Here is a 15,736-nt window from a genome sequence, read left to right on the forward strand (position 1 = left end):
CATATCCTGATATGTGCCCCAGCGCAAAAAAGACCAAGGCTACGACCCATCTCACGCAATATACTGCCTCCTCGGTCACTCACAAGTGTAAGTAGGTGAAAACACGAAGAAACCTAACAAGCGACAGTTGCGCATCAAAAACATTCAAAGCGTGTACTACACAAGCAGTTGATATCGTTTGTTCAGTATTCCTGCTTAGTCTTCGTCAAGCTCCCCGTTGTAATTCGTTCCATGGCTGAGTACCAACTTTACCAACAACATATCCATCTTTGAACACTGAATTGTGAAATCTACCTGCCGTAATGTTCCAACTGCTTGGTACCGTTGTGTGCGCAGTTGGTGCAAACTGCTTTAAAATCCTTCCTAGTAGAAACGACTTCATCAAAGCATGCCATTCCCTTGCCAGATCTATGCGCAACATTTATTTAGATTCGCCAGCCCCAGTGCAGCGCTAACCAATCAGACATGTGCGATACGCAGCAAAGACCAAAATTTGCATTCATCAACAATTCCTTTCGCCCTCTTTTTACATCAGGAGGTACAAGTGTGATTTCTCGGCAATACACGGCGTTCTCGCAGAGAAACGTTAGCCCTCCGCGATTATCACTCGTGGGCCGTCCGCAGATTTCCCAGGCCGTTATCCGGCGCTAGATTTCCTCTAATTCTACGGGGCCATCACTCCGAGGGCACTCATCGGACTGCCCAAGGGCTATCCAGGGCATGTTAATCCAGTATGGCCATTGTCAGGCGTACTTCCCCGTTTTTCATAATTATCTATGATGTCTCATTATTCGCTATGTGCACCTGTCAAAGTATTCTCTCTTCCACCTTGCCAATCAGCTGTTGCATGGTGAACCCCTCCATGTCTACCTTCAACCGTCCGAGTGACATCCGTACGGCCGCTCGCCGGCGTCTCTGCAGGTGCGCGAGCAAATGCACGCTGTGCGCAGGCAGCTGACGGCCTACGTGAACTTGAGCAGCTGCCCTTCTGAGGTCAAGATGAGTGTGATAGATGCCTTGAGGAACCTTTCGCTCACGTACACCGGAACTCCGCACGCAAAAGAGCCGTCTCCTGCGAGGGTACAATCAAGTGCGGTAAGTTGGTGCACCCGAGGAACAACTACACAGTTGATGGCTCAGATATGTCTTCTGTTTCTATGCCTGGCATCCCCATAAACCACGGTGTTATTGTCCTCTTGGGAGTCAGAGTGCGCAGTATGTTGGCAGGTTAAGTCTACACATGACCATACACAGGGAATGTTTCAATTTAGTTCTTACAGTACTGCAGTCCAAACACTTCCCAGAAAAATGGATTCATCCACTTCTTGCGTGGTTTGAAGACGTTATTATTATAACTTTACGAAAATTTCCGCGAACATTGGGTTTTAGTGTCGTGACTAAATTCTGGATACTACGCAATTACAGACTAAAGGGAGGGAATCAACACCTTTTGAGTGCGGGCCTCTTGTACTCCTGCTCAGCTATAGATCAACTGCACTCCTACTCGCCCAAAGCGACGCGCGCTTAGTGCCCAAAAAAACCGAATGGTGCCGGGCGTGGAATCCAGACTTGCTTTTGGCTGTACAGGACGAGTGAACAGTCATTGGTTGACGTGAATTATTATACCGTAGCTCAAGCTCTTCCAACTTGAAATGGATAAACAGCTTCTTATCCCGCTTGCAAACCTCACCATTACACTCACAGACGGCTATTACAGGAGTGTGCAACACATGCTGCTCGGTTCCCCGGTGGCGTTTCGCGCAATAGCCCGTCAATACATTGCCTTTCTGATTCTTTACGTCGCTCTTCGCAGACACGCAACTCATCTGGAGAGTTCACTATGCAAGGAACTCACCTAGAGTCACTTTTATACAAATCCATTCTGCCGCGCATGTTTCCCAGCGCAGGTCATACGAGCGCACGACTATGGTGCATGGAGCCCTTAATAATACCAATCTAATCCTCCAGTGTTCTTCGTTGCAAAAGTCGGTAGTTGGAGGAGCGGTATTTTGTTCGAGCATAGCAAAACTCCTGCCATCTTAGCCTTATGCAGCGTCCCTACAAGAGAGTTGTGAAAAAGTCGTAAAATCAGTGTCATGCGATCGTACAATAAAAATAAAGCAGCTTCCGATACTGTCGCGCACCACCCCAGACACAACAAAAAGACATGCCAAAGACGTCTTCGCGGCGTGCAGAATAGCCACAGTGCATGGTACTTCGATACACGTTTTACGCCACCTGAAACAATAAAACACACATATATAATCCCAACGCAAAGATAGAAGGCGTAACAGAAGTTCTGGCCTGTATTATATGAAAGCCTGCGGTCGCACTGTGGTCACGGATACCACAAAATTATTAACGAACCTATGTTTATGTCGCCGTTACGCAGAGTTGGTTCTAATTGACAAGTGTTGGCTGTTCACCTCTTGTGTGTGTCCCTTCCATCTGCAGTCGCACAACTCGCTCGAACGTCATATTATCAATGAACGAACACTTACAATAATTATTGACGGTCGCGCTGATAACTTCGTAACTTCTGGCGATGGTAGTGATAATTGACGTTTACCCGGTGGTGTAAATCTTTCTGATAATAATAAGCAGCAAGTAGAAGCTGCTACTCAACAGCAACGCCAAACACCGCAATACCTTCGCATCCTTGAGTCATTGTTTTCGCCTATTCTTCAACTCTTTATCAATAGCAGCTGTAACTTAGTGGCTAACACACAGCGGGAAGCAGCTTGCCGTCTGAAATGTGTTAGCGTTGTGTAGCGCCTAGGGCATATGAACCTGTGCTAAGGTTTGTAAAGCCCTCTGGGGATGCGTGATTCCGGTGTAGCGGTGCCAGTTGACGCCGTTCCTGTTTTTGTTTTTTTAAACGTGGACGAAATAACTACACAGCGCCCCACATTTCTGCGCACAGTTAAACATGTGTAAGGGCTTTGCCTCCTATTTTCTCTAGCGGTACACTTTTAAACAAAATAATTCGGCCAGCAGACACACAACTTTTCGAACAAAGCAGGAGCTGAGGTGACGCGTCCATGCAACGCCTAGCTTTATGGGAGAGCGCGGCAAGACCACGCTTCTCATAGAAAGTTGAAGGAAGCCCGGGCCTAGCGCGCCAGCATTGTAGTGGCGAATGCTTACTCGCAACGCGTTGCTGCGTGTTTTGTCACGGAATTTGTAATTTGATTTGTCCTAAAGCTACCCGTCCAAAATTGCGCGGTCAAAATTTCCGGCCGAAAACAGTGTAGCCTAGAAAGTAGGTTAGCAGGTGTCGATAAATTCTGTGTTGATACGTTGAAGGCGAGAAAGGAGGCGAACGCGCAGAGACGATTAGGGTGACACGTGCATGAAGCTGAACTAACGAAAGAAAAAAGTAAAACACGACAGAAAACATACCGAAGGCAAGAGAAAATAATGGAAAGGAAGAAAAAGAAAATTGAATTTATTTTAATTACTTTTATTCAGATAGGGTAGGCCCCAAGGAAGCTGTTGGAGAAATGGTAAGAGGGAAGACCAGGTCACAATATGTCACTGATGATGACGCCTGATGAGAAGCGTGAAATCTTGGTAGGTGGTGCAGACCCCACTTCACGCTACCCTTTTTAGGCCCCTCGTAATTGAAAAAACACCTACGGCATGTAGGGAATTAGCATCTTTGTAAAGGGGGATATGATGAGATGCCTTAAAGGACAGAGCATGGAGCAAAGAATCACGAGAAGTTTCGAAAGCTGCACGGTGCAACTTAAGTGCTTGGGGTCTAGGATGACACTTTGCTGACAATGGGGACAGTACGGTAAGATTGAGTTCGAGTGGAATCATTTGTGCAGCGTGGCGGGTGTAAGAACGTAAAGCAGATGACCAAAACGAACGCTTCACGTGCGTAACAAAACTGCCTGCTAGCTTTCTAAAGATTTTTAAGTGTTATCATAGAACCACAGCTGAACTGTACACCTTCCGAACTATCAGCTACCCTACTCAAGCGTTCAAAAAATAGGCCTCCTGCGCTGGAGTTGTGGCGGAATGCAGCGCTCCTAGTGGCAGACGCCTCTGGATAGTACAAAAGCAGACGACCCTCACCGCGCCTATGTGTTTTCAATTACAAGCCAGAGCGAAAGTTGGTTGTACCTAATTTAATCAGATTGTGGTGACTTTACTTCAATGCATACGGAACAAAATTCATTTAAGGAGTTGCAGAAGCTAAACAAAATAATATCCCCTACAACAAGCCGATTTATCGGAGTTTTTTTTTTTTTTTTTTTTTTGAGCGAGCTGTCATGATGGTCGCGGCGCGGGGCAGTATCGCCAGGCCGGGTGGTCTAGCTTCTTGACGATAAGTTCATAAGTAGCGTAAACAGAACCTTGCTGAGCATGAGGTAACTGTTAATACAGTTGAACACGGATATATCGAACACAGATATATCGAATTATTGTCTATATCGAACAGTGCAAACATCCCCTTGAAAATCCCATGCAAAAGTATAGGGCTGTTGTGCGCGTGTATCGAACTCCTGATCACGGGCAAATTCGATATATCGAATTCCGCGCCGAAGGTGCCCCTGAAAGTTTGCTTCCTCTGATGGGGTGGAGTTAATGATAATGTTGACTCATCGCAGGAGCTGCCTGGCTTGGAGAGACAGAGGCGGCGTCCGCGGAATTATGTCGCTTCGATGGCCTTTAACAGCTGTTTTCACGCTAGCACGAGGGGCAGCTCCATGATAGCTAGAAGGCGGATAGAGGTTGGAGCGAAAGGACATAAAGGAGCAAAAGAAATTGACCGGAGGCACTCTTTTTCTGTGATTAAACTGTTTGGTGGATCATGCAGGGGGACCGATGCGGCGTTGTATATTTGTTTTGTCCAAGGCATTCATTTGGGAGCAACGAAGGCGGAAATTCGTTGGGTGCAGGCTGCTGAAAAGATGTTGGTTGAAAAGGCGTTTGGAATTCCTCGCAGTAGTTTTGAGGGCGATGCCCGCATCAACGTTGACGTAAAGGCGAATGCAGCACAACCCGCCCCGGCTATTCCGGAGCGTGTCGGGTGCAAAGCGACTTCGTTGCACGCCTCCAGATGGGGGAGCTGTTCGGTTCGGATACTGAAGATAACGGCACTCAGTGCCTGACAACGTTCCCAACCGCCTACTGCAGCCGAGGTTCCGTCAGCGTTATTCGCCTTTGTTGTGGCACAGTGTACAGCGTTGATTTTCTCACTTGTGCGTGTTCGTAATCTTGAAGACAATTTGGCGAACTTTACGACGCAGAAGAAAAAACAAGTGAAGCTCAAAGACATTTCAATGATAAATAAAGTGCGGTGGTCATCATGCTGCGGTTCAGATTTTCCGTGCTTTCAGGGTCAAAACGGTAAACTACCGTTTTCCACGACTTCAGAAAACTCTCAGTGATGTGCGGAGTTGTCAGATAATCTTCAGATAGGCTTATTTTATATATCGAATTATGGATATATCGAATTCTTTCGCGATCCCCTTGGAGTTCGATATATCCGTGTTCGACTGTAATGGCTTCAGCAAAAGCATGCTAGCGGACGCGAGAAGTGCAGCCGATTCAGCGGACGCTGCTGGCCTGGCAACGCCTCCAAAACGAGTGGAAATTTTGTTTTGTATTATCGCAAACTAAATGTATACTATCGAGTTGCTTAACATTTTACACCACACGGTTTATGAACGGCGGGGTACGCGTATACTAGCAAGTGGGCGAGGCAATACCGTCAAATAAATAAATTGACCGCAATTAAAGGACGCCAATCAAGCACCGAATCGCAAGTCCGTGGCCTGCTTAGATTTGTAACATAACACAGTCGCATTCACGGTGCACGGCCCAAATATTTACATAAAATGGTGTTTGGCTGTGTTGGTTATCTTCTAGTGCAGGGGTCTTCGCTAATATGAACGCCAACACGACAGTTTTGTCCTCAAAAGGGATTGGACGGCGTGACAATAACAGATCAGAATTCATCGCTTCCAGTTGCATTGTCCCCCATCTTCACACTTCGCCAGATTATTGACAAATAATATTAGCAATTCGCTTATTTTTTTATTTTTACTTAAAAGCCACCCCCCTTTCCCACCCGATCTGCCGTACAGCCCTCCGCGGTGTCGTATTCATCTAACTCGGCACTACACCTCGAAACGTTGCCGATCCTTACTTCAGTCTATTACGAGCGAACTTGGAATACATGATTCAAGAGCGTAATTAAATACGGTGAGCGCATCAAGAAAACGCAACGGCAACGCAAAAAACGGCAAGCTAACGCTGCAATATATTCGTAACGATGGCGCAAACCAGCAGTCTTTATTGAAAATGCACGCACAAGTGCGCAGGTGCGCAAAAGTGCGCAGGCTCACCCGCTCACCGGAGCGGGCGAGCCTGCGGTCCGCGAGACTCGTTGCCTTTTACGCGCGATCATCGCCGATTGCGTTACTCTTCTTGTTTGATCGGCTGTTGTTGAAAAGTCCTTGTCACTAAGCGTATTAGTGTAAACAAGAAGCTTTCACTTCAAATTTCACTTCATACGACCATCGATCGTTGAATCTGCGAGTGGCAGAGCGCCGTCATCGTCCCAGAACTTTCGTCGACGCTTTAAACGTATTTAGCGCTGCAAAGCTTTTTTCTCTAATGCCAAGATGACCGCCTGACGAGATCGGACGTATCGAGGATGGGCTGGAGACCGTGTAGCAAAACAATCGGCAGTATCGAGCTCATTTTGCTTCTGTCAACACGGGATCCTATGGGACCCCCGCAGCTTTGTACTACCCGGACGTCTTGCTCGGAGGCCGGTTTCGCAGCGCCCCCTGGGCAGCGCAGGAGGCCTTTTCGGTTAAATTACTCATTAGGTATTTACTTATATCGGAACAGCATTGTGCTTTATGCCTCTCGCCCTCTCCGATACTGCGGCTGCTATACTATATGTCAACACTATTATATCTAATTGTGCCGCCAACGTTTGTACAAACAATCCATAATGTTTCACTGCCATGCTGCACGTCAGCTTTCAATTTTATTGCTTGATTATGGGGTTTAACGCGCCCGAAACACCTCCCCTAACAAGCGCACCATAATGGAAGGCTCCTGTTTAATTTGACCACCTGGAGATGTTTAACGTGAGCCTAAATCTGCACACACAGGCGTTTCCTCTTTTCGCTTCTGTTAGAAATGCAGCCACCGTGGTCCTGACTAATTCCACGTCGTTGTATTTGGCAGAACACCTTATTCACTGAGCCAGCTTGCCGGGTACATCAGCTTTCAATCACACTCACTCGCGCAAACCGTAAAGGGCTCGTCCGAAATGGGATCGCCCTTCAATTTGTTGTTCAGGGTATTTTTGCTCGAGGCGAAGCGAAAACGTCGCGAGGCTACTACTCGTCAAAACGTGGTTCGTTTCAGTCCGTCTTGAAATGCAGGACCCATTAGCTTCGCGTACACACCTTATTAGCTGCACTTCGTAAAGCTGGTTTGCAAGAGGTTTACCGAAGTCTGCACCGTATTATTTAGGAAGTTTATTCACGGGTGGTAAGATTACCGGTCGTGACAACACGTTCTGTTCAAAGATATCCGCTCGCTGCGCGCAAAAAACAAGTGTCAGCCAACGGCTTTCGAGGGAGTTTTTTAACCTAAGCGGCGTCTCTCATTGCACCCTTCCATGCGCTGATGGGCCGAACGAATTCGCGTTCCTTACTAACGCGCCATAGTGACATTTGCGTGAAACCGCCATTTTCATCAGAGGCCATACTTGTCATTACTTTAGTCTCAGCTGGCTATAGAGTACGCTTTGCTTCCAAACACGCCAATAGCTCGTTACTGCACAGAAGTTCGGTTTATCATCACTTACCGCTCTGACGTGACACTTACAGATGATTTCTGTGACCCCCATTCACAGAGTTGATCATTTTAATCGATGAATTCGCATAATCCACGCCGTCGTTGACGTGATCTTGTGTGTGCTATACAACGTGTTCAAGTGATGAAGTGGTTCATGTCAGCTATGCGTGAACATGCAGGCACGCTTTAAAATTCAGCTTGGGTACTTTTTAAAGGTAAAACGTGGGCTCTGCGCGGCAGAACATGAGGCCAGTTGGAGTCTTTTCTTTCCATTCTATGCTGCCTACTACGTGCCCACCACAGATTAGATTGAAGGATCCAGAAGAAACTTCTAAATATTCTAAAACTCATTTGCAGCTTGATACCCAGGCTGACAACAACAGCCGGGACAATTACTACACGATGCTAGCTCATATAGCGTTACGAAAAACGTTCCCTGATGTCCCTATGGCCGACACCGCTTTGCCAGCAATCACGTTCAACTACACCGAGCGCCGGCTGTACGTGTCGCTTGGTGAGCTGGTGCCACCATCCTTTGGTGAGGACTTCGGCAAGGTGAGTAGAACATCTGGGTTTAGCCATTGTTACTCCAAGTGTCACGTTTTCTAAAGTGTTTGCAAACTTTTTCACGGGAATCTCAAGAATATCTAAAAAAATCGGACATTTCCTAACCGAAATGTACAGGGGCGTCCGGAGGATGACAAAATGCGGATATTGGATGTCGGCCGGACGTCTGTTTCTAGTCCCAAATTTTTTGAATCAGGGAGAACCTGTACTCACTGTGAGCCTCAGTGCTTTGTGATAAGGCTGCGTCTAATCTCACGGCAGCCGTGAGAATTACCTCCGGGAAATTCTCACGGCAGTTTCCATAAAAGCTGGCTGGCCTGAAATTTGCTGAATAATATTACGTCCCAACGTGACCTAACGTAAGATAACCTCACCGAACGTAGCGTAACCTAACTGAACACGTCATAACCTACTCAAATCCAGCCCAACTGCAACAAACCTAATCTAACCCAGCCCAACAACAGAGAACACAACCTATAATAAACGTGATTCAACCTATTCTAGAAGTCCTGTGCGTCGATTTCTTGATATATTAAAAACCAGAACCAGAGTAAAAAAATTATTGAAAATTACGATGACCGAAAAATTCTGAAAGCGAAAAAAAAAACAAAAAAAATCACAACTGGGGACTCGAACCTGAGCTTTCTCGTTTAACACCAAATACGTTACCACAGCGCTACAGGGATTGATTGATTGATTGATTGTGGGGTTTAACGCGCCGACGCAACGCAGGCGATGAGGCGCGCCGTAGTGGAGGGCTCCGGATTAATTTTGACCACCTGGGGATCTTTATCGTGCGCCGAAATCTCGTACACACGGGCGTTTTTGCTTTTCGCCTCCATCAGAAAAGCGGCCGATGCGGCCGGGAATCGAACCCGCGACCTCGTGCTCAGCAGCGCAACGCCTTAGCCACTGAGCCACCACGGCGGGTACGCGCTACAGGGACAGCTCAAAGCATGGTATTTTAGGTTATATTTATCCCATAATATCTCCGTATAGCGTGCTTAGCCAATGAGAGGTGACTGCCGTGAGAAATTTCTGACGGTAATTCTCCCGGTTGCCGGGATAATAGACACTGCCTTATGATAACATGCCTTGGAGCACTACTCCAGCTTTAAGAATACTTGATACAAAGGCCCCTTCCACCCTAATTATAAATGCTTGCACCATGCACTCTGTGGACAGACAACTCCACACCCTGTTCATATTTGCCTTGCCAAGAGTGCGAACAGTGATGCTAGAGAAGCATAATACAGTGGAACGTTGCAAGCTTATCATCATGAATTTTAAAGAAGGACTGTGCATACATTGCGGGCTGTTGTGTCAACATAAATATGAATAAGTTGTAGTAGGCAGTTACCACCTCGGTGAACAGGATGCTTCAACATGACAGCCCGCAGTGTACACATGGTTCCCTATTGAAAAGCGGTTACGATAATAGGCTCGCAACTTTCCACTGTATTATGCTACTGCAAACATCGCTGCTCCCACTCTTGCCAAGAAAATTATGAATAGGGTGTGGAATTGTCGTCCGCAGTGCGTGGTACAAGCATTTACAATTGGGGTTTTCTATAAGCAAGTTACAGAAGGGGCTTTTGTATTGAGTATTCTTAGTGGTGCTTCAATGTATGTTATCAATAACGCACTGAAATTTACGGCAAGTAGGGGATCTCAAGTTTACTAGAAAATTGAAACCTACACTTAAGCTGTATGCATCTATACCAAGTGTATTTGGAATATTTCCATTAAATTGCTAAGAGGAAACTTCCAGCAATGCACACTAAAAAACAAAAAGTTGGCTTGAAAAAGTGAAGTATTGAACAGCTAAGCAGGCTGCCTAAAACAAATATGCTAAATGAAATAGATTTAGCACACTTCAGATAACATGTTGCAAACTAGGCATGCCCACAAGATGAAACGAATTCGCAAAGCTTTAAAAGTTTTATTTAATGCTTTATAACCTCCAACGTTAGTACAACTTTCACCTTCCGATCGCGCTTCATGTCAGGTATATCTTGGCTCAAAATTTCTCCCAACTCCTCAGTCAGCACCTGCAAAACCAAAAGCAACAATTAAATGCAATTTTTGGAGCCACCCTACAGAAGTCAAATACATGCAAATTCAAACTTCGTGGTTTGTTTTTTCCTATATACGGCTACATTATTAAACACAAAAAGAATTTTAGCCTGCTTTTGAACTATTTTGGTTGGCTCGAATCTACAGCTAATGTTGTGGCATGCCACCAAATACCAATGATGTTTGAAATAATTTTGACTGCACCCTTCAAAAAACAATTTTTAATAGACATTGGGGATCCTTTACTGTTGTCGTTTTATCTCGGAACATGCTTCTGTCATGACTTCATGGCTAACTAAAGTTTTGACTCTTGAAATCCTGTACAAAACCAAATGATAGCTGAAACTCGTAGGATTCGCAGTGCTTCGCTAGATTCCCTCGATCTGAATAACTGACAAGCTGCACTGTCTTGCGCACTAGCATAAGCAGTTTGCGAATATGGTACTGCAGAATAAAGGCCTCTCCTAATAAAAAAAAGAAAAACTGCATACCTCAGATTCATCAAGCAAAGTTGTTTCATGCCCGCCGAATATCCTACAAATAATACGTTTTCACCTACACGCTTTGACAGCGTCTGTCAGTATAAGGTGTCCGCACCGTAGCGGAGGGCGCCGGATTAATTTTCACCACCTGGGTATCTTTAACGTGCGCCTACATGTCGTACACACGGGCGTTTTCTCTTTTCGCCTCCATCAGAAAGGCGGCCGCCGCAGCCGAAAATCGAACCCGCGTCCCTGGGCTCAGCAGCACTACGCCCTAGCCACTGAGCCACCGCGGGGAGTATTGACGGATACGCGCGTCTACACGCGCATACAGCAAGCACGGCTAATGTGTCAGTAGACGCTTCATGCTCACGTCAGCAAGATGCATTTACTTCTCCGCGTTCGCCGGGCCGCGTCCTCTCTTCTGGGGTCGTGAGATCACCCCCCCCCCCCCTACCTAAAACGCACCGTACGGCTTTTTACACGCTTCGTGACACCGTGCCTACATTTCACCTCAAGGCCAATGCATAACGCATCTCCGCAACGAGGTCACACAGCAAAAATTCTTACAACCCTTTCCGTAAACCTGAGTGAACGTAAAAGTAGCCACTGCGCACACCATGCTGTAGGTAGCGCCGGGCTGAATGCGAACGCGGGCACACCCAACGATAATCTCTTTCAACGATAATACGCGCACGTACCGCTGACAGCTTTAAGGAAACGGTATAACTACTTTATCGCCCCTATGTGTGTAAAAAAAAAAGATAATTCCCTGAGCGTGTTTTTACACTGTCATTCAAAACGCGCTAAGCCAGTCGAGTTCGACACAGCGTACGGTGTTTGCAGTACACGGAAAGCTAAAGACGCTTTCCCCGCTCCCTCCCCCTCACCGGCACTTATAATAATGTCTTACCTTTCGTTGAGGACACAAAAAGATGCCTAGAAGAAAGCAGCAGGGTTTCTTTCTCTAAGATAATCGATGTTCGTTGGTGCTTCACTATACACACACAGAATCGAATGCCTATGGCTATACGGCTTGACGTGGCTTGGGCTGTGCACCGCACAAAAGAAAAACAATGAAAAACTTTAGTTAGAAAAAATACTTTTAGCCTAATTAGCACCAAATAAAACAATACAACATAGTATATCAACCCAAATGTTTTTATGAAACTTCACGATCTACTGTTTCTTTTTTTTTTAATTCGAACATAAACTACATAAAGTTGACTCGTTCAGCCCGCAACGAGTGTTTCGTGCGCGAGACAGAAAGGCGCGAGGGTTACAGTTATTACAATTGTTTTCTGAGCTGACAAATTGTTTGCCCCCCGCTGCAGGCAGCAAGAATATAGATAACATAATTAACTCTTGGCTAATTACGAGAAGTTAAGTTACAAACATTGTCGAGGAATATTGCTTCAGCCATACAGACGTACGATGGACGTCAAGCGGACTTTATTGATGGGACCACAGTATACGCCCATGCACAAACGTAGCTTGGACGTCCGCCGGACCAAATTAAATGGACGTTCAAGCTTCCCAGAAAAATACATCCGAAGTACGTCCGCCAGACGTCGAGCGCGGGACTCGGACGTTCGGCTGTAAAACGGACGTCCTATGGATATCTGTGGTCCAATGGAACGCTTAGTGGCCTGCTACTTGTTTAGCTCGCCAAGAGCCTCACCAGTCATGTGTTTTTTAGCCTTGTAAGGTGTTCCAAATATGCCTTCAAGATATTTCCCAATCAAGATAACTGATGTCAATGCGAGAAAACTGGCTGTATTACCACTTCACGAGATTCCATAACAAGAAATCGAGAGTAATTTTCCGGTTCAGGAAAGCTTAAGGTTGGCAATTGAGGAAAAGATATTTCGGTGCGGACCCTCTTCGGGGACCGATCACGCTTGGAGGAGGGTTTAGAAAATACCTAATGATATAGTTGAAAGCAGGGAACGGGGGTTCTACGTCAGCCTTACCGTGACAGCGGAAGAGGTCCCGGAGATCCATGCCTGTTAAACAGACAGGAAGCTCATCCGCTGTAGCTTGACCCTGGCTTCGAAGGCCACCGTTTGTGGTTTCTTACCCTACACCTCTAAAGTAATCACCACGGTAGGTTACAGATTATGTTGGGGGGCTCGGGGTCCACGGTGTGACCAGCACCATCACCAAGATTGCTCAAGGTGCCCCGTGCGGGGTCAATGTGCCTTCAGCGCTAAACGGAAGGGCGCGGTAGTTTTAGTGTGGCATTGTTGCTCTCTTCGCGTGCCGTTTTGTCGAGCTCGCAGGACCTGCTGGCGGCCACGTTTGGCTTCTGGATGGCCCGTACCGTGGTGGCCTCGTTGCCGGACGTGGGGCCTGGTACGCACACAGCGCTCTGCGTGCAGCAGCAGGTGGACATTCAGGCCGGCTTTCAGGCAGCCAACTATTCCACCGAAGAAACTAACGTGTCTGGACTGTTTTCTGCAGCAGTGGCGTTTAAGGTAGCCCTGGTAAGCGACTAAACACATTACTGATTGTCCAAAGGAAACTAACCTTTTCTTTCTGTTCCCGAAGAGCAACAATGTACAGTCTCACAGGGCATTACTTGTGCCTCACAGGGCATCACTTGTGCCTCGCATTACAATGAGCATCACAGGTCATTACTTGTGGCGGTCTACTCAATTGCGATAATACCTTGGCTATACCCCAGGTATATCTTCCAAGTAACCATCTCAAGCAATCATTTGCCCGAGGCAAGAATTCTTTGTAATAAAACACCGTTACGGGGCAGCCTACACGGCGGGTACAGACGGAGATTCTGTAAAGGCTGTGCTAAGAAGCTGCAAGTCATTGTAACTATCTAGCCGGAAGTGAATGGATAGTTGGCCAGTCATGGAGTTTCGCATATTGTTTCCGCGTTCCGAGAGCCGATAATATATACATCTTCTCGTATGTCCAACCTGTTTTACGTGTTTCTTGCCACACGACAGACGTTCTTTTGCTAGAAGGTAGGTCGCATACACTATAATTATCTGCAACGTTGACCTTGTGATTAAACCCGCATGCACATTTGCAATGCTTGCATAGCTCTTCGTACGGCCACTGTACGGACTGGGCGTACCCCGCCTTTTGATCAGTGCGGAGTTATCTGTAAACACAGGAACCGGCTAAATCGTGAACTAATTGAGCCAAACCAGGTCCCACGTGCCGGTGACTCCTTGTTAGTAGCCTTCCGTGACACTTAATCCGCAAGAATTGTCTCTTCTCATACAAGGCGGGTCATTACTGTGATGGTGTACATTTCCGGCACATGTCCAAGAAGTCTCCTACAGAAAGGGAAAGGGTAATAATGTGTAGCCGTGCTCTTATAAAAAGAACAAATTTTCGTAATACAGTTAGTTGCAAGGACCGCACTGCGTCGTGTATTTTTCTGTGGTCTTAGTAATTTTTCAGCAGTGAACATTTGGCAACCAGTGAACATGTAGCAGTGAACATTTACCACAGCAACGCCTTCCTTAAGCAAACATGCCGAACTATGAGCTTAACATCGAGCAGATGTGAACGCGTGAACCACGGCCCGTTCATTGGAAGAATTCCACGCGAGACAGAGAATTGAAATTAGAGATCCCACAACAAGCGAGCACGGAATGACGAACGGAAAAAAAGGATCGTCCAACGTATATAAGGTATTTTGAGCCACGAAAAATTTGGTCCCAGACTAAGACTCAGACACACCCCAATTTTCGCACTACCTTACCCTCGAGTCTGTCAAAAGCCACAAACATTTACTTAAGTGCATTTCATACTCCACAATGCACTTGACATCATATGTATACAGTGCTAAATTACAAGGCTATTCTGATCACCTGCAATCCTGCCTCTGGTCTCTGGCATGTTTCAACATACAGGACACGGCGATGGAGTTTGCCAGTGGCGATACGCTGGCGACTCCAGGACACCGAGCCCGCCTTCGCCTCCTCTACCGCGCCGTGTGCGGGGGACTCTGCTTGGTGCCCTTGAAGTTCGCCGACCCGGCTGCTTCTGCTGCCGAAAGCGGACCGGCGCCATTTGGCAGCAAGGAGGCCGGCAAGCTGTGCCGTGCTGCCGTGGCCAACTCCCCGCTCTTTTTTCTGCTATTTGACTGCGAACCGACCTCCCGCATGGCCCAGGCCGGCGTCTGCAGCCTTTTCTAAGGACGCTTTGTTTCACACAAACCGCAGCCAAAAAGCAGATGCCTCATACCCGCTGTAGGGTTACTGACACCGCAATTGGGATTTTTGTCGGACGGCCGCAGTTTGCAGTGTTCTTCGCTCAATTATATTTCTTTGAAATCATCAAGAATTAAAGCCCCCGGCTATGTTGTGTTGTGTTTTGTTTTATGGCACAAAAGTAACTAAGGCTATCATGTGCCAAACAAAAGTTTTGGTGTTTTTAGGTGGATAATAACGGTGTCTGCTTTTTTTTGAAGCCGTGTTAGTGTGAAGTGACATGTTGTAGGAAAATTATACCAAGGGGGTAGTTGGTTCTGTTTATGGGCAATTTGAGGTAATGTGTCTCGTATACTGAGTTCTTGGCATCTATCTTCAAAACGAAGAAGCAATGCTATGATAGCGTGGCGTTTATTATTAAACAGTGTTCTAGACGGCCATTTTGTAACTATGGGGCAACACAGATGTTTTGGCAGTGAACGGATCTTTAGTATGTATGAGCATGTCAACATTGTTCTTCTATCTGTGAGTGGTGGTTCATTTGTTTTGACGTAGAGGATGTTTATGGGTGATGTCCTATACGCCCGAGAC

General features: G+C 46.6%; 1 protein-coding gene across 1 annotated transcript; it reads left to right on the forward strand.

Annotated features, from left to right (window-relative positions):
• The first annotated feature begins 799 nt into the window (after positions 1-799).
• LOC144167125 (uncharacterized) lies at positions 800-15,463 on the forward strand. The gene is made up of 4 exons (XM_077696499.1): positions 800-1,095; positions 8,194-8,391; positions 13,244-13,447; positions 14,846-15,463. Exons 1-4 carry the CDS (start codon positions 934-936, stop codon positions 15,128-15,130), a joined length of 849 nt encoding a protein of 282 aa, XP_077552625.1. The 5' UTR covers positions 800-933; the 3' UTR covers positions 15,131-15,463.
• Positions 15,464-15,736: the final 273 nt, after the last annotated feature.

This window comes from Haemaphysalis longicornis, unplaced genomic scaffold, assembly GCF_048455015.1.
Source record: "Haemaphysalis longicornis isolate Haplotype H1 unplaced genomic scaffold, Haemaphysalis longicornis Haplotype H1 scaffold_2, whole genome shotgun sequence".
NCBI lineage: Eukaryota > Metazoa > Arthropoda > Arachnida > Ixodida > Ixodidae > Haemaphysalis > Haemaphysalis longicornis.